At 33.6% G+C, this 22,554-nt stretch overlaps 1 protein-coding gene across 1 annotated transcript in view; it reads left to right on the plus strand.

Moving 5' to 3' along the window:
• Positions 1-22,337, plus strand: part of tko (30S ribosomal protein S12 technical knockout) — a 49,442-nt gene extending 27,105 nt beyond the window's left edge. Inside the window, exons 3-5 of the mRNA XM_089642399.1 lie at positions 18,821-18,972; positions 19,843-20,006; positions 22,189-22,337. Coding sequence (XP_089498525.1) covers positions 18,821-18,972; positions 19,843-20,006; positions 22,189-22,270 — 398 coding nt within the window. The 3' untranslated portion in view covers positions 22,271-22,337. The remainder of the gene's footprint in view (positions 1-18,820; positions 18,973-19,842; positions 20,007-22,188) is intronic.
• Positions 22,338-22,554: the final 217 nt, after the last annotated feature.

Consider the following 22,554-nt stretch of genomic DNA (forward strand, 5'->3'; position numbering starts at 1 on the left):
TACGTCAAATAAAAAGTATTTTCTAAAGCAATATTTAGCGCAAGCGAGTCTGAACTTATTTCTTATTTAGTTCCTTTGCAGAGAGGCTAAGGCTGCTAAACTCATTAGGGACGCTATATTTGGGCTACCGAATGACGCCGAAGGACACTGTAAACTTATATCATCATAGTCACTGAATTGATAATAAACACACTAGAAGTTCTGTGAACAGTGGACCTAGTGTCCAAAAAAGTATGTTTCTTATTTTCAATTATTTTATCGAAACCAAAATTACCTTTGAGATTATCAGATTTGTCTGTAGGTACTTAAACGCATACCTTCTTAATTAACAACACGACAATTTCACATTAAAAAAATAATCTTAGCTGAAGCATTAATCTAAATTAAATAAATTTTTGCTATGCGCCGACTGATTTTGTTTTTGTAATACCTAACTTACTTGATTTTTGCAAAATGTGTTTTTGTAAAATGTAACGTCTTACCCGATAATGTTTTTATATATATTTTTTTAATTTTTTTTGATAAAAATAATGTATAATCTTACATTAGAATTTTTCCCCAATAGCTACCTGTATTGAGAGAAATTATGTTTTTCATCGTACCCAGACGGAGAAAACTTACTGTTATAAAATATTGCTAATTTATACTGGTCAAATTACATAATTGTAATCATCTTAAAAACCTGACTGTTGGCTTTTAACGAATTAATTAACAGATTTCCTAACAAACTATCAGTAAAACACGAATGTATTATGAAGATATCAGAACACGTATTTATAAAAATCACTATGTTTTCGCATTTCGTCATTATATAGTAACAGGATAAACGCCGCTGCATGAACATGTGTTCTGATATATTCCGAATGTATTACTATTTTATTAGTAAATGGCTTGCCATCACGTTTTTAACAGGATTTTAATAAATCACCCATACTCATTTTTCTCCTTATATGAGCTACTGCGGCGCACGACAAGTTAAAATGGCCACCATCTTTAACTGGAACCGGAACAAAACAAATAAATTTACAGACAGATGAAATGCCAAATGGTCGAGTTAAAATAGGACTTCTCTACACTCAGTCAACTTGAAATGCCTTCTATGTAGAATGTAGATTTTAAAGGAAACCAGTGTTACAACTAACGACCTTTTGGTTCTAGCTATTTGGTGGGCACTGAATTGATATTTTTTCTTTATTCTTGCTTCGAATATGAAAAAGAGAGAGAAGTACCAACGGATCTATCCGCGGTGGTTCCATGATAACTCCTCAAAATGACAATTCAACACACCTTTAAAAGGTGATAAAGTCATCAAAATTTATGAAGCAAAACTAAGTTAAATAGTTACATGTGTCACCTATTTAACCTTGTTTTTGTTTCATTACTTTTCATAACTTTGTTACACTTTTTATAGGTGTGTTGAATTGTCATTTTGATGAGTTATCCGGTCACCATCTGCGGTATGCCTATATACAACTGTCAATGTAATCTTTATCGTTCGTTGAATGCCTCAGTCCCTCAGGAGAGTAGGACTTGAAGTCCAGGGTATTTGACAAGACCGCTAATCTAGGCTGGTGAAATCTACACGGTAAATCCTATACGGAAATTTTTCTCTAAATTTCGAGTTGTGGCTATAGCTTAACTTTCTCGCTCGTGTTCTTTAGAAAGATCGCTCAACAGAAAACTTCTAGATATCTGTGTTCTTATACCCATCCTTGTTTTTAACAGTAATATTTATATATAACACTTATATTGAGAGAGGTTAACTTATATGTGCCTAACACGTATACTGGTGGGAGATCCCTAGCACTTTTTTTATAATCCGATAGCGAGGATTTCTCAGAATGAACGCGCCAATCACCAGAGCAACACAAGCTTAATGCTAAATCACTATTTTGATCGATCTTTATAACGAATCGGTGTACATTATGAATACCAAAAAATATGCTTTAGATAAATTGAAGTGTCATAAAATAGTAAAACTGCTCTCATGAACTTTTATACTTACATGTACCTCAAATTTTTAATCTTCTCCGTAATAGATTGGTTCATAATCGTTTTATGGAATTGCTTTCTCACACACACATGCAAATTAATACTTTCGATATTTCGAAAATGCAATTTTACACCCACAACACACTTACATAAATTATCCAGTTAAAAATATGTACAGTATAAATATAAATATTACATAATTGAAGAACAAAATAATATTAATAAATTCAAAATAAACATGAAACGAAACAAGACACAAACAATTTAAAAAATCAACCCGTAAAAAAAGGTTTTTTTTCTACCATACATCTACTTTTGTAGACAGATATGTCTGAATGGTTTGACTGAGATAGAACCTTCCTCTCTGGTACTGACTCTTAACTGCTGTGAACTTTTAAAAAGTATTTTAAAACTTTGCCACCAATTGATAGAATGCATTGTCATTGACAGCAAGTCTATCTGCTGAGTTTCAGCTCGAACGAATGACGGGAAATGGGTTACTTTCCCCTTATAAATTTCCTCTTCATTCATTCATTTATCCATTGTTCCAAGAAAACAAAATCTAAATTCAAGTAGTATTTAAAAGGAAACGGTCGTAACTGGTCATTTTATTTATATTAAATTTTCTGTGTTTAAACTGTTTCATGTTTCCGTTAGATTTATTAAATGTATCTTCTGCTTCCATGATTAAATATTACATTGATAGATATTATTACCTTCAAAAGATATTCCAATAATACTGAGAAAGCTACAACTTTCAAAAACTCCGCCAGAAATAGCCGCGAAAAGCATCCAAAAAAATTAATATCAGTCCATGTCGCTCAAAAGCGGGCGGACAATGACAGTGGCGGAGTGTGTTTTGAAAGATGGCCACAAAAGTTATGACCGCTGGACGTAATGAAAAGGCTGGTCAGTTGGCCACCGCCATTATCAGCCAGCCCGGAGTCCCTCAATGGACGAATGGCATAATGCATAATGTGAGAGTCATCTCGCCGCTATATGGGAACGTGCGTGGTATTTGGGGTACACAGTGCTGAAAGAATTACGGAGGGCATGTATACCCCGGATTCCGAATATCTATCGACATATAATATGCTAACATACTGGATGCTCTAGAAATGAGATCCCTGGGGCGTATGTGTAGTAAAACCATGTACAATCCTATGAGAAATTAGTGAAACAATGCAAGACTGATTTAAGCGTAATGAATAAGATTAGGGATGCTTAGATGGTTTGGACAAGTGGAGCGAACGAACTATGAAAAGAGTGCAAGGAGATTATATGACGCGAATGTGAATGGTAGAAGAAACGTAAACGCCCGGGGAAGACAAGGCACGATCAAGTGAACAGATAATCGAGTTGGGCCATGTCTAGGTTTGGAATAACAGAATATGTATGAATGTGAATGAAGCGAGGAGTGTGTGCCAATACTGAGTTTTTTTTTTTTAAATTTTATTGAATTCAAATTTAATAATATAATTGAAGTATTTTTTGGTTTTTGTTATTGTTACAGCTGTTTCGGCTTTCAAGGCAAAAGTCGTCTAAACGTCTTTAAACTGTGGTTTTAACCACGTTTAGACGACTTATTTTTATTATTCTATTTTACCCCTTCCCAATTTAAATGATGTATTACCGGTTAAATCGATTTACTAATAAAATAATTGTGACAAGACCGAGTTGTTTAGCGGTCTGTCCTCTCTGCTTATCCCTGCGGAGATTTCGCTTGCTGGTTAGTTATACGCACTTCCCTTTAAGTGTCTAAGCTTTTTAAAATGTGTTATTTTTAAATTTATTTCTCTATTCAGATGCCGATTTGAAAGATTATACAAGGTATAAGAGGTGTTATTTTGATATTCAATCGTAAAAGATCAATGGTTTCGTTGTTTGTGTGGCACGTAGCGCCGTCTTATTGAAAGTGAACGTTGTCCAGATCAATACCATCCAATTCCGGCCATAAAAAAGCATTAATCATCACTCGATAGCGCAATCCATTCACCGTAACTGTTGCTCCAGTCTCATTTTCGAAAAAGTAAGGACCAATGACTCCGCCGGACCATAAACCGCACCAAACAGTCACACGTTGAAGATAGAGAGGCTTTTCAACAATAACTCTTGGGTTTTACGAGCCCCAGATGCGACAATTTTGCTTGTTGACGAAGCCACCGAGGTGGAAATGGGCCTCATCACTCAAGATGATTTGCATTTGATTCACTCAAGTGAATTTTAATAATTTCAATGCGTTGTTGAAGCGTGTATCGTTCCATTTTTATTAATGGCGTAGTTTCTACTTGTCAAATGTCAAAAAAATGACAGCTTCAAAAGTAACATCTACCGAAATAGCGGGCTATTCAAAATAACACCTCTTATTGGAAAACCCTGTACGTGTATGAAATACCCTTAATAGAAAAAAAATGCTCTGAAATTATAAAAAACACATATGCTTTTGTTGTGAGTATGACAAAATCACAGAGAGTTTGGCTCTATTTTAAATAAGTCGTGTTATATATTTTTACAAAGTCGCTTACGCCCATTAAGTATAATCGTTTTCTTTATATTAGCGTGCTCCCCCTAACATTCGTATTTACATATATCCTTTTCAAACCATCTTCAGTGTTCTTGGTCCCACTGACTCTTGTGCATCATGCACAATGTGATACTGTACTGCATCCTCTGTAATTTATATATCACCTAAAGGGGTACACTATCGGATGCTGTGCCGGGGACAATCCGACGGCTAATTTAGATGTCATGCCCGCTACATCTGCCTGTCCACCTCTGCTCGTATATTCACACCAGTTGCAGTGGCGTGCGGTGCATTTTTACAAAAATTTAAAAAATTCAGTTATCTTTTTCACCCAGAAATTTTTATTTCCATTTGGAGATGAGATTTGTTCCAGTGCTGCAACTATTATGATACGGATGCATCGTGACGTCTGGTTCTGGGATTATAAAGTTCTTTATCACCTTGATTATCTGTACGATTTTAAAAAAATATTTTTTTTGCTATTTTTATAGTTAAACTAGACATATTTTTCATAAAAACCATCACCTGTATCGTAGATTACTTTTGATATATAATTAATTAATAATTTGAGTACCAATACGACTTCCGCTGAGAGGAGACGCAATCTCAGGAGGACACAGCGAACGCGACAAACGACATTGGACGAACATTTCGAGACATCGATATTTTGGGGAAGAATGACGCAACATGTTATAATCGTTTTGCTGGTCGTTGCTTTACTCAACTAAATTTAACATCATGTAAAGTGATGTTTGGCGCCCTCTACTCTTTATAACAGGTTAGAATACTTTGTCACACACACACGTTTCCTTATGTTACTTATTCTTGATCACTTTTCTAGTCACACCATTTATCATTGCTACCTATTATTAAAAAGTCCGATGCGCAAGACCTTCGGTCTGACGCACTCGCCCTGAGATTAAATTCAATTATAAAAATTATAGAGATCTCCAGATTGCTCTGGTTTTGTACGCTGTAGAAATAAATAAAATGTTGTAATTCATATCTCTTTTTATTACTACATTTATATCATCATGTTTCCTATTGAGGGATTAAATCCCGTCACAATGGCTATAATTAATTTATTACTTTTTCTTAAATTTCATATTTATTATTTAAAGATATCTTATGCAATCTAATTTATTAAAAATCTCTTTGAATTATTCGTATTCCTATTGAAAACGTGACTACAGGCCTTTAACGAATGTTCATAAAAAAAAGTCTATTTCGTCTTTATATTTGTCGGGAAAAGCGCAGCTGCATGAACACGTGTTCCAATATATTCTGAATAGACTAATATTTCACTAGGAAATGGATTCAATCACGTTTTTAAAGAGGATTTTAATAAATCCGCCATAATTAGTTAATTATTGAAGACAATATTAGCGATTCTGAAACGAAAATTTGAAACAAAAAATTCGAAAAAGATACGGTCTCATCTAGTACCTAGTCCCAGATGTGACCGTATCTCTTTCTGATTTTTCTGTTTCAAATTTTCATTTAAGAATCGCTAATATTATCTTTAATAATCAAATATTACAATATAGGTTTTACTCATTAAGTTATTTCAAAAACAAGAATAATTAATTATTTCGGCACGCCCCTGCTGCGGCTCATTCCGAAGTCCTAACACCAGTGGTCAACGTTCTATGCATGGATTTTTTCCTGATATTTCTGGCATGTGTAGGATCCACAAAACTTGAAAGGAAACAAACAGGAAGTGATAGATGTGAAATTGAACCATCAAAATAACAATTACAAAAATATGAAAATTCGACCCAACGCTAACAGTACCTACGCAAATTATTTCCATTTAAAATTTGTCTAATTTATTCTAATGCTTTTGAATAAATTAAATTTCCACCTGAAGGAAATTTTCTCGATTATTCTAAGAGTTTTATTGTTTCGATTATACCCCACGCTATTTCATGCATCATAGGTAAGTGAAACGCTTCGTTTAGTTTTTTGAGATCATAGAGCGAGTATATTTTTTTTTTTTTTTTTAAAAAAGAAAGACAAACATTCCCAGGTTACGAATAACCCAACAATGTTTGAAAATCTCCTACTACCACCACAGAAAGCCGAAAATGTTGCTTGTGTTGTGATGGAGGACTTAGCCAGCCGAGGAATCGAAAACGCGACGCTCGGTATATTATATATATTAGGGTTGAGAACTTATTAACTGAACCAAAAAATGTGTCAAGGACATAATGAGCTTCAGGCATATTTTTATAAAACCATCTATACTACTAGTCCTGTGAATAGTAGACCTGTCGACCTCGTGCCCAAAAATGTATGTTTCTAATTTTCTCTTATTTAATTAATCAAAACCAAAACTTCCTCTAAAATCCATACAGCTTATTCATCTTAACTAAAATCATAAGATTTGTAAGTAGGTACGCAAATCCCTACCTACTTAATTATCAACCATATATTTTATGTTACATTTTTTTTTATTTCAAATGAGGAATTATGCAATTTGTCCATAGAAACGTTACTATATTTATTAATGACAATTCATTTTTCAAACTTTCTTCAGCAGGTAGGTACCAAAATTTTGAAAAATGGAAATAAGACTACAAATAAACACGACGATTTCACATTTGAAAAAAAAAACTTTACTGAACCATTAAAATGACCACCATCTCGAAACAGAAACATATACAGACAGGCGAAATGCAAAACGATCGATCTAAAACCGGACTTAGCTACGTTCCGTCAGCTATCTACCTTTCCTTCAGCTAAAAGCTTTGTTTGAAGTGCTCGAAAATGTTTTTTTAAACCTTTAAAAGTAAACAAAAAATCCTTGTCAGCAATTTAAAATTTTCCACAAACTTTTTTTTCATTTTTTTTTATCTGATTCCTTGGTTGCTGAAACTGTTCCAATTTTCATGCAAAATCTGATGATAGAGATCGCAATTTGATTGCAGAATCCTGTTTACCACTTTCGTATTGTGACGTGGGACCGGATTAGAACTTTCTACATTATAATTAAATAGGTCACGGTATTTCATATATGGAGAGCGGTTGTTAACTCTAAAGCTACTTAATATCTAACAGCCTTACTAATAAACGTGGTATATATTGTATACAATTGATAAACAACCTGTATGAAAAAACCTTACTAATATAAACGCAAAGTAGAAACTGCGATCATATAGTTCGTGAAAAGTTATATAAATTGTTTATAGAGCCAATAATTCCAAGATTTTTTAAATGCGCTATATATTTATTCTTTTTGAAGATATTTGTATTTTACGATTTTTAAAAGCGGATAAAATTACCCTTTAAATTTTGTTATTTGAAATATACTTTAATATTTACAAATTGAAATATTTTGATTGCAAATATTAAAAAATCAACCTGTAAAAAAAACAAAGTATTTTCGCTATAATACCTATTTTAAATCTTAAAAAAAAATGGTTTGATGAGTATTGAACCTTCCTACCCAGGAACTGGAGTCAATAAATCTGCCAATGTTGCCAAATACCGATCAGGTAGGACCGACATTCATTTCGTATATGAACTTCAGTAATTTCGGAGAAATTCGTATATTTCCACGAATCTTTTTTTAGGAAATCTTCAAGAAAAGTGTCACCTTATTTTATCTCGTTTATACTAAAAATGTGTAGGTAGTATAAAATCATAATAATAATTACTAGAGAACAACCAAAAAAGTGTGTTTTGGATTCATAGTTCATTTTCAATTTATCACTTAACAAATACAAAAGATTGTTACTGAGACAGTTTAGTTTTGATCTACTGTATTAATATACAATGTTTATTATTCATATGTAAAATCCCCTAAAAGGGGTTTTTATAAAGTAATTAAATAAAATAAATAAATAATTTCCCAAAAAACGATTATGTATCTCTGCTACCCTAACTTGAATAAATTTGTCGATGATCGCTCGAGACTCACATTTTAATTAATCTCAACAATATTATGTATATTTTTTTAAACTGATCCCAACAGATGTAAGTTATTCATATTTACGATTAATAAATACAATACCTTACCATTAAAATATTTGTGTAAAAATGTTTGAAAATTTTATAAAATGTTTTTTAACTATAAAATTAGCGATAAGCACCAGATTTTATTTTGTAGACGATGAGTTAGTAACTTCTCGAGGGATTCCTCTAGAAACATCTGAGATTTTAGTAAGACGTTCATCAGAAATAATTAAAATATACGCCATGGAAAAATCAATTTTCTAGACCTGCTTGGGCAAATTCGACCGTAGATCCGTCCATTGCGCCGGCCGTGCGCCGAATATTGTTTATACACGACTTCATCACTTATGTCATTCCTACTTTATTTCAGAGATTTTCCAGGGAAAATTCAACCATAGGTCTGTCCAATAAACACAATAGGGCCGCGCTTCTGCCCTTACGTCGTTAAGATTCCGACATTATTTGTTGGTATTGTCTCGTCTTAATTACCTAAATATCAATTAACATCTTTACTGAGGTAGCGCCGAATAGATTCCATGCAATATATGAGAGACCACAATGATGCGTTCTGACTTTAGATAAAAATATAAGAATATTTCTTATGATTGCCAAAATATCTCACACCATCGCCTGACACAAATAATACAATAGCATTTTCAAATTCTACCAAAAAATAAATTATATTTTTTTGTGTAGTGCATTTTAAATCAAAATAATACTTTTGTTCCATGCTATGTGGCGCCTACTCCGAACAGGTGAACAGATTTTTTGCCATCTTAAAAATTGGTCACGTATAAACTCTTTGCTTACTTATCTAATTTAAACCAACATAATGGATCGTGCACATGCCTTACACTTTACATGTAATGCTTGACATGTTCTCTTTAACAAAAAACCCAAACACATGTTGCAGCTTAATGATTTGGGCATTGTTGTATCACATCTGAACAAAAAGTGTCCAGAAATATGAAATTTGAAAAAAAAATTGTCGTGAGTGCACAATGCATGAGATAAACCCTTTTCTTGAAGCGTAAACGTATCAATAAAGGAGCCGACCATTCTGTGTGATTGTTAGCGCGGATAAGGAGGGACAATGGCCCTTTCTAATGGTCAGCACAATGAGCATTGCGACCAATGATGACCACACAGATTCTGTATGCATTTGTGGTGGGTGATCATGACGTATCCATAATAAGCTATCTGTGGGCAGCTTAACCTATAAACACATCACATAGTTTAGCTATGTATAGCGCGTTATTTCGCGAATTTGATTATTCTGTAAATTTAGTATCAACCCGTGACTTCGACTGAGTTTAAACATTCTTTTCTCTAACCTTTTTTTGAATTTTGATTTTATATTCTTGATTGAGTGGATAAATTAATGAAATGGAATATTGTTAGTGGAAATTAACCCACTTCCCGACATCCGATCGAGCAGTAACTCGGCAGATAGACTCGTCGTCGATGACAATGCATTATGTCAACTTTTTATGGCACTCATGCACACACACATGCGCGCGTACACGCATTGGCACGCATGGCGCAACAGCGCCCTTGAGATTATTTCTCAAATAAACGCACTATACAAATCATCCAAATATGTTTAGAATCTATTGTTACTTTTACTTATTTATTTATTTGTCCTTTTTGGACTTTTACATGGGCTGAAGATGTCCACTTACTCGACACAACTATATATTACCCTGCATTAGTATTCTGGGCAATTAAGAGCAGTTACCTGCATTGTAATTTGGTACGTACTTTTTAATGTTTTTTACCCCCTGAAAACGTGCCCGATTTGAAGTAATAATTATTGCCCCATATAATTTAAATCAGATGACGTCACTCGGGGACGTTTTCATCTTTTGATTTTTTTAATAAGTTTGCTAAATCTATTTATTTATTATACGGCTAACAATATGCAATAAAGGTATATTACAAAAAAAGTATTGTGCGCGGTGGCCTGGAGTGGCGCATGGTACCGCCGCAAGCCGCTCCGAAGTGACGGAGCCTATTGTGATATGTTGACTTTATTTTTTATATTTCGAAGTTCCGTCACAAGTTATGCCGACGATGTTTCGTTGATCTATATTATGTTCCTAACCAATAGCTTTACAGATTTTTCAAATTTCACGATACCTTAGCAACATGGCTCAGAGTTCGGGAGTTTTTTATGCTTCAGTAAAACCCTTTCCATATTAAATATTTCAGCTCTTGTATACAAAAATATTTACTACAATTTTTCAAAATTTTAATTTTATTCGTGACCTGCTCCACATAAAAAATGTATTTTTCTGCTGTTTTTTTTACTCCATAAATACGTACAAACTAATAATGCGCCTTTCAAAACGATAGGATTTATTTGGAATGTAGTGATCCCAGCGAATTCAAGGTCACAATGTTTAAAGCCGAATCAATTCTCTTAACGAATTTTCGCCAATGATTGGCACTGTTTCAAAGGAATCCAATATCGGTCGATTTTCATATCACGGCTGCTCTCGTCATTTTGCCCGCTCATTAAGAATATTAATTGTGTTTCTGGGTTGATTTCAATGGAATTCAAAGCAATATCATTAATTCCACGATGAAGCTTATTTTATTTGACGACATCCGTGGCAGAGTGGTACAGTAATGTCTGCACACAGGAGGCCCTGAAGGAAATAATTTACTTCAGCCCCTGTCATCTTTGGGGATCTCTGGAGGGTCTTTTTAAGGAAAGTGATGAGTGAACTTGTGGCTTGAAGAAGCCCATGTTGCAGGAGGGAGGAAACACAGAGGTAGGAAAATCATTCCACAGCCAAGCTTTAAACACAAAAACGAAGCGTAAAAATAATCCGATCTCATTTGACTAATATCTACCGTGTTAAATTTAATGTTTTGGTCGCGTTTTTGGTGTGTTCCAAGCTGTGCACTGGTTCCGAAAAGATTAATGACGCAAGTTCAATCTTAATTCCGGTCAGTCACTAACCAAACAAAGTTGAACAGACAGATATTTTTTGTGTGAATGCTGCACAAGCGTCTCAACTGCTCCTTACCGTCTGGAGCCATTGGGACTATCGCATCCCCAATTGGGGTATATTGTGAGGCTGAAAGTAGTATGCAGAAATTTAACTGATTTACGCAACCCTGTAAACACGCAAAATGTCGAAAAATTTGTAAAAGTAGAACTGTTTGTTTCCCGAATAGAGTAAAAAATATATGGGATGATGTATAAACTTAGCACACAAGACGCAATTGCAGAATTAACTGAGCTTATTTGCAAAACATTAGATAGAGGCAAAAAGTGCTTAAGTATATTCATTGACCTCCGTAAAGCTTTTGATAGTGTCTCACATTCAAAATTAATTAATAAACTAAATAATATAGGAATTACTGGCAAAGCTAAAACATGGTTAAAAAGTTATCTCTATCAAAGAACTCAACAGGTTAAAGTAAACAACGAATTAAGTGAAATAGAAAATATAGATTTTGGAATTCCACAAGGAACTGTTTTGGGACCTTTACTATTTATATTATATGTAAATGAACTTTTTGAACTCCCAATCATTGGAAACATTATATCTTACGCAGATGATACAGTGATAACTATTGAAGGAAATTCTTGGAATGAGGTTGAAGTATCAGCTAATAATGCCATAAATATCGTTAAACTATGGTTTGACGAAAACTTATTGACACTAAATGTCGAAAAAACCCATTTTATACCTTATAGCCTAACAGGGAATATCTCAAATGTAAATCTAAACATAAAAATTCACGAAAGAAATTGCCTCCTTAGAATCGCACCCTGTAACTTAAACTGTATAAACATTAGTAGTAAAGAAGAAATAAAATATCTTGGAATAATTATTGATAATAATATCAAATGGAAAAGTCAAATAAATTCCACAGTAGACAGAATGAGATCTATATATTTTTTAGACTAAGAAATATTGTATCTTTAAAAATACTAAAAGATATTTATTATGCACTTGCGCACTCTGTACTACAATATGGAATTATGGCTTGGGGAGGTGCATATAAATCATCCCTACTCCCATTGGAAACTATTCAAAAAATATTAATAAAAATCATCTTAAAAAAGCCATATTACTACCAAACTATAAATGTTTTTCAAGATTTCCCGGTTCCCCCACTTACAAAAATTTATGACAAAATTGCACTTCTACAAATACATAAAGATTTCTTTAGTAAAAATAATTTACCACAATTGAATATTAGCAAAAGAATAATATCTGTTGGAGGACTAACCGTGCCACTAGCACGAACCACAACAGCACAGCATTTATATATATTCAAGGGTGTAAAATTATTTAATAAATTACCCCTTGATACACGATCGGAAGAAAACTACGTAAAATATTAAAAAAAAATTAAATTAAAATACTCTTGTACCACCTCATAACTTTACTTATTTTTTAGAAATATGTTTTTGCCTTTTCAATTCTTTGAATCATCTATTAACTAACCAATATTTTTATTACTTTTATTGTTATTTTTTGTTAAATTACAAATATTTTTAGTTTAATTTAAACAAATGTAAAAATATTTTGCTGTCCTCTCCTAAACACAAGCAGCTGCTTTATTAGGAGAGTGATTGAAATATTGGTGTTTATATTGTCATAAAATTGTAACCTTGTTTATATGTTTCAATAAAAAAAAATTAAAAAAATGTAGAGGAAGGTGGGAAAGTACCTGGCTATTCAACCATGTCAAGTAACTTTTGATTCTGAATGGTGGTCTTTCACCAGAGCGATACTGAGAGTATATTCCACTCGGGATGTTTGATACCATATCAACGATAAATGGTATGTTATGTAAACTACGAAGTGAGACGAAGCTTTCGCCGTATCACGTAACAATATTGACAATTTCTTATTCGCTTTCCACGACTTCCAATTTGTACGCGGTCTATCGTCAAAGGACTCGCCTCATAATACTATTTTTAAAAGACGGCAGTTCTCATCGGAGCTTATATTATACTATTTTTAAAAGACGGTAGTTCTCATCGGAGCTTATATTATTTGCAAAGCAAACACCTTCAAGTCCCGCTTCTGATATTGATTTATTATAAAAATACACATCTCTCTCTCTCGGCAAGAAAACGTGTCATTGTAAAACCGGCTTTGTCCCCCGAAATTGAATTATTCATTCCGAACGTCCATACAAATTGGGCGCGTGTCATTGAAAAGTGTTATTACTGAAAGTGGCCTTCGAATAGAAATGAGACAAGTCCTAATTGACAGAGGAAAAACATTTTTATAATATTAAGTCCCCGCTTACAGCAAATACGTATTATGCCCGTTTGTACCAAACTCCCGACTTGTGCGGACTTTTGTAACTTATTCTAAGAATGGTTTTTCGGGCATTCATATAAGATGACTTGACATTTCACAAGAAAAAAGACGAAATTTTTGCTCTTGTGGTAAATATATCTCAATTTTTTATATTTAAATAGATTTTTTACCATAGATTTTAAAAGATAATAACAACCATTGGAACCTAAATTGGTTATCAATATACCAACCTAAAACTGATGAGAATGAGCTTATATTCAATTTGGTTTTTTAATTAATATTACCTTAAACCCCCGCATATCTAATTTCTACGGATTTATAACAAGTTTCCATATTTATAACTGTTTTCATTTCCAATAAAAATATATTATTTTTGAAGACAATATCTATACATTTGCTACGCCGAAACGTTAATTATATAAAATTCCCTCAATAGAAAAAAAATCTCAGAAAATCATTAAAAACACGTTCTGTTCTGTTATTTAATATGTTATAGGCATGAAAAAAAATCACAGTGTATCTTTAAATGCAACTAAAGCATTTGTCGCGAGATTTTGGCTCTATTTCAAACGAATCATGTTCTATTAAATATTTTTACCATTTTCGCTTAATTATTATCGTTTTTTGTTTAATATTAAAGCTCTCCCTCTAACATTCGTATTTATACATATCTCCCTTCCAAACGATCTTTGAACGCTTACTACGGGGCCTTAATTCTGCAAGACAACGTGTAATATATTGTTTCTTTTTGAAAATGATTTTGTCTCTGTGAAAAGAGTATGGTTATATTCGTGCAATTGCTATTGTAGGAGGGGTCAAGCTTAAGCGACCGAAAATATCAGAGCTTTTCTCTGCATAACATTTTTCATAAAAATAAATATCTTCATGTACACATAAATATCATCGAAAAAATCAACCTCGAAAAAATGTCTGGCAGTATCGGTCATAGAACATTTAAGACGTCACATAAAGCAGTGATCAAAAATATATACTGGCTTGATCTTTGTAAATTATTAGTAAGTGCTTCATGCACCCATTCCTCCCAGCTCTATCTTCTCTTCTCCATTGAAACCAGTTATCGTCAACGGTTTGAATACTTATCTTCAAAGTAGTATGCAAAAGTAAGCGCATTGACATGAAGTTGGCTTCCATTTCACCATCTCGTGGACATATAATGCATCAACTGCGACAGAAAAATCAACGCCATGTAATATCATAGAAAATGGAAACGCTAAACGAGCAAGCGACCGATACTGATTGCCGACCGGTACTGCCGGAACACCCCCTACGTCACAGTTCTCATCCCTTCGTCATAAATATTTTTTCAAATCCGCAAACAAAGTCTTATACTAATAATAATAAATTATTTATTATCTTCCTTTTTTGAAACAAATATAGATAATGATGTCCTCATGAAGATCATGATATTATGTTTTTGACCATGAGATCTATTGTTTCTAATATACGTTTAAGTTGTTATTTCTTGTATTTTGTATCTATGAATTTAAAGGAGTATTGTTTTAGAATAGAGTTTATTTAGGCTTATAATCGATCTATAAATACACGTTAACTATGTTATTTTGTAAACTGATAAGTCTATTGCCTTAAATAAATCTAAAAGTTTCGTACCTTGTAAGAATCACGTTTTTCCCCTACAGAATGGATTGCGTATCGGGTGAAGTAGCACGTATGTCTGGGCAATTGGTTTTCCTACACTCTTGAAGGAGGCAGCTGAGAAGGGATGAATTAATGTACCGGGGTAGTTCTAAATCGTTGTCAGCAATGGGCGCAAAACCCATCACTCCGCCCTCAAACGTTTCAAGCACATCCCTCTTATAAAATATTTATATTTTTGTATCCTTTTGGGCATATTTTCGGTTGAAAATATGAGGGGTTTCCCAATATTCACTAGAGCTACCGCCTTAGACGATTTATGGGGCATAAAAAACGACCTAGATCTGTGCCTTGCTTAGATTTTACACAAATATGTAGTTATTTCGTCATGTTTATGCTGTGAAAATTTGTTTACCTCTCTATTATCTAGGTGCTTATCTGATAGTGCTTGTGGCGTGTTGTAATAGCTTACTGCTAGGTTGCTTTTTCTACAAATCATGCAGATTGTTGTTAATTTTTTTAGTAATAGCACTAATAACAATAGTAACATTAATAGTCATGTATGTAGCACATTTCAGTTCTTCATTTCATCTACGAGCGACCTCTTGTTAGCTACACCAACCAAGACGCAGCCGGATTATGTTTGATATCTGAAATCAATCAGTCCAAACCAGTCCCTCTGTCTATTTTCGCTAAGATAAACTTAACATTGATCTTTGTATGATTAGTATTTTATATTTTTTATGATTGCAGTGTGTTATTTTATTATCAGTTACCAGACTAAAGCCTTTAAATCAACTTTGTTTGTAGGTCGACAACGATATATATGTTTTAATGTGAATACCGCACAAGAGTCCTGAATGCTCCCAGTCGTCTGAAGCCAGTGAGACTGGCATCCCCAATTGGGGTATGTTTTGTGGCTAAACGAAGTGAGGAGGGGAAGGGGGTGGGGAAGAGGATGGTAAGGGAGTACCTAACTCTTCAGATCTGGTCACCAGGCACGGCTAAAGCCATTTCAAGCAACGTTTCATTTCTGAATATTGATCTTGCACCATGGCGATACTGAGAGTATCTTCCAATCTGGAATGTGCCACAAGTATACTGTATATTAAATTAATATAATTGTAAAATAACATAAATTCATCAAATAAAATTTAGTTGAAGGATTTAAACCCCTCGTAACTTACCCTTCACTTGTTTTATAATTAACTAGCTGTACCCCTCCACGCGTTGAAGGGGCTCTGTCTGTATGTGCAGATAGACAAACAATCTGTCGAATTGCTTTTACGTCCAACAGATGGCGCTGTTTTTAAATGTTTTTATCTATCACAGGTGATATCTATATAATATCGGTACGTAAAAACACACGCATATTCGAATGCAAAGTTGTGTCAAAATTTCAAAGCAATCGGTGAAGAACTTTGGGCGATTTAAGATTTTGAACAAATGAACATTAACATTTTTATTTATGTAGATTATTACTCTATCCCGCACTTAGTCATGTACCGATTAAAAAAAAACAATTTGCAAAGCGCCAATTGTACATCTCATGTTTTCTTCCTGATATGATGGAAATATTCCATGTAACCACGGTCTGAGTGATTCCATATGCCATTAACGTTTAACATAATGCCTTTTGAGGGTGAAAAGCCTACTCCCGGGTAGGGTACCTACCCTTAGATTACACTTTCGCATTTTAGATGCGAACTCCATTGAATAGGTTTCCTTCCTATCTGGGGTAGGCCCTACATATCCTGCGTATCTTTGACGTCCCTTAGATACTACCTTACTACTTTCCTATGTAGATCTTTTCGTCTGTTATCTAAACTATCTCGATAGTTGAAATGTTTCTCCACTTTAAAAGGTGTGTAATAGCTTTTGCACGCTTTTTTAAATCCTTTTTATCGCCGTTTTAAGGTGCTTTAACCTTCTCTCTCGGACGGTAGACTACGTACTCTATGCTACGTGATATTTAGACTCGTTTATTTATGCTTTTGTGTTCTATTAATAAATATGTTAGGTTAGGTTAAAATGCATTCTTTACCCTGAAATACTGTCACATAAGTCATCCCATATAGGCTAACAGAACGGAGGGTCAAGAATTTTTTCATGGTCTCTTTCTTATTTTCAAATATATGGTTTTATCGAATAAAGAATCCAATATTTTTTTATTATACCATTAACAATATGTCGTTAGTATCTGTCTAGGAAATTAATGATTTAGGTATTTGGTTTGACACGAAACTTAACTTTATCAATCATATAGAAATGATAACAATAAAGCTTTGAAAATGTTGGGATTTATTTCAATAATGTCAATACTGTAAAAACATTATATATGTCACTAGTAAGGAATCATGTAGAATACAATTCCACGGTTAGAGTTCCTAGAGAAAACCTAAATTACGATAACGTACTTTGTTCATTAAATTTAATACAATTATCTGATCGTAGAGTCATTTCCGATTTAACCTGTGTCTATAAAATCATTTATTCAATGTTTGATACCCCTGATTTATTATATGTAATCTCTTTTCATACTCCAAGCAGGTCGGTTACAAGACAGTACCTACCATATTATTGTAGCAATTCTATATCAACGTCCCAATATCACACTCCTATGCGACGGATTCAACAGCTAGGAAACAAATACTCCGATGTTGTTGATATATTAAATATATGTACTAAATTTTAGTACATCAATTTCATTATATAAGCATACCTTATTGAAGTTGTTTACATCAAGTAGGGGAATATTTTGATAAAGCTATTTAAATTGACAGTAGTACAGTATTTTGCACGTTAACAGTATTTTGTCGGCTGAAAAAAAAATATTTAGGATTTTTTATATTTATATTTTGTACCTACATACTGTGTGGATCAAATTCAACAATATTTTTGAAGTGAAACTTCTTTAGGCGCGTAATGGATTTTCGATGGACGGAGTAAAACCGAGTCAGGATCGACACGAAAATGCGGGTACCCCCACCACCGCTCACCGTTCACTGTCCCTCTCTCACCATATGCGCTTGTTGAGGTGGGGGAGCCGCTCACGAACGTTCTCTCTCTTCTCTTCTTTCCTCTCTCTCAGACACCAGCGAACTGCGCCACGCCAAGCATCAGCTGCTTGGTTAGTATACTGCGTCGTGAGTGTAATACGAGTGAAATACGTAATTGATTGTGGTTCATACGGTTTAACAAAAGAAGTTTCACTTCTGTCTTGCGTAGGCTTGACACACCCACTTTTTTTTTTATATATGTGTTTTAAACAGTCATTTCCTGCACTATTTATGAGTATAATTTCTTAAATATTGTTATATATATATACATATATATGTGTAAAAGCCTTAATAGGCGTAAATAAAAAAATCGATTAAATTGAGACCTTGTTTTTTTACTCTGGCACATCAACTTATGATGTTTTCCTTTGTTTCAGCATCACCAGCCCTGCGGGGGCTCACTCCAGATGGCGGAGCCCTGAGCGGCCTGGCCAAGAGGATGATCTCGCTGTACCGATTGCACAGGCAGGGGCCCCATCGCAAGACCCGCCCCCCGAGGCAGCCCCTGGATGGAAACCCTTTTGCAAAGGTAATGATATTGATATTAGTCATTGGAAACTAATTTTATTATTTTTTTATCTGTTTTTTAAAATGCCAATCAATCCTAGAAAACGCTGTATTTGGCTTCGAAAGTTCTGCTGGCTACCTAATTATCTATAACCCAATGCAGTTTGACAATAAATGGCGGTTTTACATATAATTAATAGTGGATTCTGATGTGGTTTTTTAATTTTTTTTTTGTTGAAATGCGCTTTTTTCCATTTAGTTTTATTATGATTTAACGTCTAATCACAAATTACTTCTTTGATGTTTACATTTCAAAAGTACAAAAACCTCTCTATGCAAATATCTTTAGTGGACGTGTTTTTTCACAGAATTTAAACATTTAATCAATATTCATAATTAAAGTTCTGTGAAAGTTATATTCAAGTTCTGTTATTATTTCATCATGGGCCAGTTGCTTCACAGTACTTGAATCATAACAGAACTTAAATAAAACTTTCACAGAGCTTGAACGTTAAAATTTGATGATTTGCGAAACTGTTATAACACTCTTATATATTTATTTATTCAGCTCGCAATTGAAGATGTCCACTTTTGATAGTATTTTCTTGTCATTATTACATAGTTTGTTCAAGCAAGAATTCTGTAGATTTATTTATTTTGGAAACACAAGAGATTTTTAAAAATCTATAAATAATAAACGATGACAGATTTTCAGTTGAACTTAAAATAATAACAATATATTGATAATGTATTATTATTTATTTTGAAAATCATTCACTTGGACTACGTGTAGTGCCTTTTAAAAGTTACGCATTAAACAATATTGGTGTAGTCATTTAAAGCAATTTGAACGATTTGAACCGTGGAAATATAAATGTTTTTTCTCTCCCAGGGTATAGTACTCAAGACCCTCATCAAGAAGCCGAAGAAGCCCAACTCGGCCAACAGAAAGTGCGTCCTGGTGAGACTGTCCAATGGTAAGGAGATGGTTGCCTACATCCCCGGCATTGGACACAATCTCCAGGAACACAACATCGTCCTAGTACGAGTCGGAAAGTATGGATTTTGCCACTTTATCAAGTATCACTTTGACTGTATTTGCTCTTAACATCAAGTTATTATAATTCTAATGTAGACATGTGAAAGTGACGTCCTATCGTAAACGAAAAATTCTTTTTTTGTGTATTTTTTTCAAATAAAATTTTAATATAAATATGCCACTGCCGAGAATCGAACCCCGCTTAAATGCTTGGAAGGCAACTACTGACCACTAACTATAGTAAGAACGACGACATAAATCTAGGTACCTACATAAGTACTGAAAATAATAATTATTATATATTTTTAAAATGTTTCGTATTATAAAATAATTTTAGATGTTACATCCGAAATTATATTGTTTATAGCCACATCTCCAGCGACAGTATTACCACAAACATTGAACAAAATGTTTGTGCAAACATGAAAAATTGTGGCTAAGACACAATTTTTTTGGGTAAATATTCTGCAGGCATTCAAGCGGCCAAAAAGGGGACCTTTATCTACAGTATCTACACTAGTAACAATCCTCGTTAGAACACAAATTTTGTCGTTTCTAATTTCCACTCAACAAAACGTTTTTAACTTTCTACACGCCAAAATGCAAAAAAATACTATTGTACATATCCGTGGAGGGGTCACTGAGACACCCCACTCATTTATCATTTTTACAAGTCTGTTAATACTATATTGTAATACTGCGAAGATCATTTTCGCTTTAAAACTTTTAAAATAAATTGCGTGTCGATTATGGAAATTGCGAAGCAAGGATTTCATGTAAATCCGTTCTTATGGACTCGCCTGTACCTATTTAATACCCTTTCTTACAACTTGTATATTTACAACAAAATTGTGCGAAAGTATTAAAATTTCGCTGATCGCAAAATCTTTTAACCACTCATATACTTTCTCCGAAGCGTGTCATTTTTATCGTCGTAATTCCGTGATTTTTACGCTCCTTCTGGGGGAGCGTTCTGCCCTTTCGCCCCCCGATGTCGGAAAGTATCCCAGTCAAAAATCGGCAGAGCTTTAAAATAAGTCATTAGAACGTTTCAACTTTATTTTGTTATTTTCCCACGTACAGATTTTATAGCGATTTTTACTGTCTCTTCGGATCTTTATGAACACAAAGGGATTTAAACTTTTACAACTACTGTTCCATGTTTTTCTCAAATTTATTTATCATTGCCCTTAATGGAGAATTATTACGAGTAATTTATAACGAATTAACGAGGTCTTCTTGTTTATGGTACATGAAAGTTTTATTAATATGAAGATGTTTCGAATTTAACCTATATCGACACGTTTAAACCGTTACCAATTTGAAATGTGTTTTGAACATTTTTTAACTATCGATCACTATTTCTTTCAAATAATCAATTATTTACAAATGAATATCTCAATAATGTAATCACTTTATTACATTAATAAACTAATTGGACTATTGTGGGCATGTCGGTACGTCCTAATAATGGTCAGTTTTGTCTTAATTTGAACAGAAATTTGTGATTTTTTTTCCAATATCTAAATTCTTTCATGCACAAATAAATTGATTATAATCAATTACTACGGTGACCGGATAAATCATCAAAATGATAACTAATCACATCTGTAAAAAGTTATATAAAGTCATGGAAAGTGACGAAACAAAAACGTTATTAAATGGGTTAGGTTAGGTTTAATATTTTTTTCATCGTTTTTAATGACTTTATATCACTTTTTAAAGGTGTGTTGAATAGTTACTTCAGTTGAGTCAGTTGAGTTATCATGGAATCAATTACTACATATAGTCCGTCGTAGTCGAAAAGACTTGTAAATTTAGATTTGTGACTTTAGTTTTCTTTCACATCGGTACAGATCACACTTCTATGGATTTACTGTTCAGTGAAAGCACATTACTTGATCGTAGATATTTTGGATATATTGATTATTTTGGATATAACTATCAAACTGACTTGCTTATTATAATGTATTTTTAGGCGATTAATGCCGTCGTCCCATGGAGCGTTAAAAATCCGGTTGCTGTAAGACCCTGCGCAGAAAAATTCCACAATGGACTGCGCCGCAGACTTTTAGCGAACTTTGCTTTTCTGTGCAGGATCTTACAGCACCGACCCATGGGACGATGGCCTAAGTGAATTGCTGGTTCATTTATTTTATTTAATACGCAACTTAATATTTATTTTTTTCTTTGTTTTAGACTTCAAGACACCCCCGGAGTGAAGCTGACCTGCGTAAGAGGAAAATATGACCTCCCTCATGTGATCAAGACCCCTGCGTAATATCTTCTTTTTTCTGGTTAATTATTGTAGATATTATAAATAATAATTTTTAATAAATAATAGTATTTCATAGACATTTCTTTTTTAATTTTTTACTTCCTTCTTCAAAGACTTCATAAAAGGGTCGCCCAAAATATTGACCTTGTTTATAATAGTGAATGTGTTCCCTTTCTGTTTCGAAATTCTTTCTTGAACAGATAATCATAATAATTTTCCTCTATGAGCCCTGGGAGAAAAATTGGCGACATCAGCACAGATTACACTTCTACCCGATTATTTTTTTT

The sequence above is a fragment of the Hesperophylax consimilis genome, chromosome 18 (assembly GCF_061612785.1).
Source record: "Hesperophylax consimilis isolate HC1 chromosome 18, BYU_Hcon_1.0, whole genome shotgun sequence".
NCBI classification, from domain to species: Eukaryota; Metazoa; Arthropoda; class Insecta; order Trichoptera; family Limnephilidae; genus Hesperophylax; species Hesperophylax consimilis.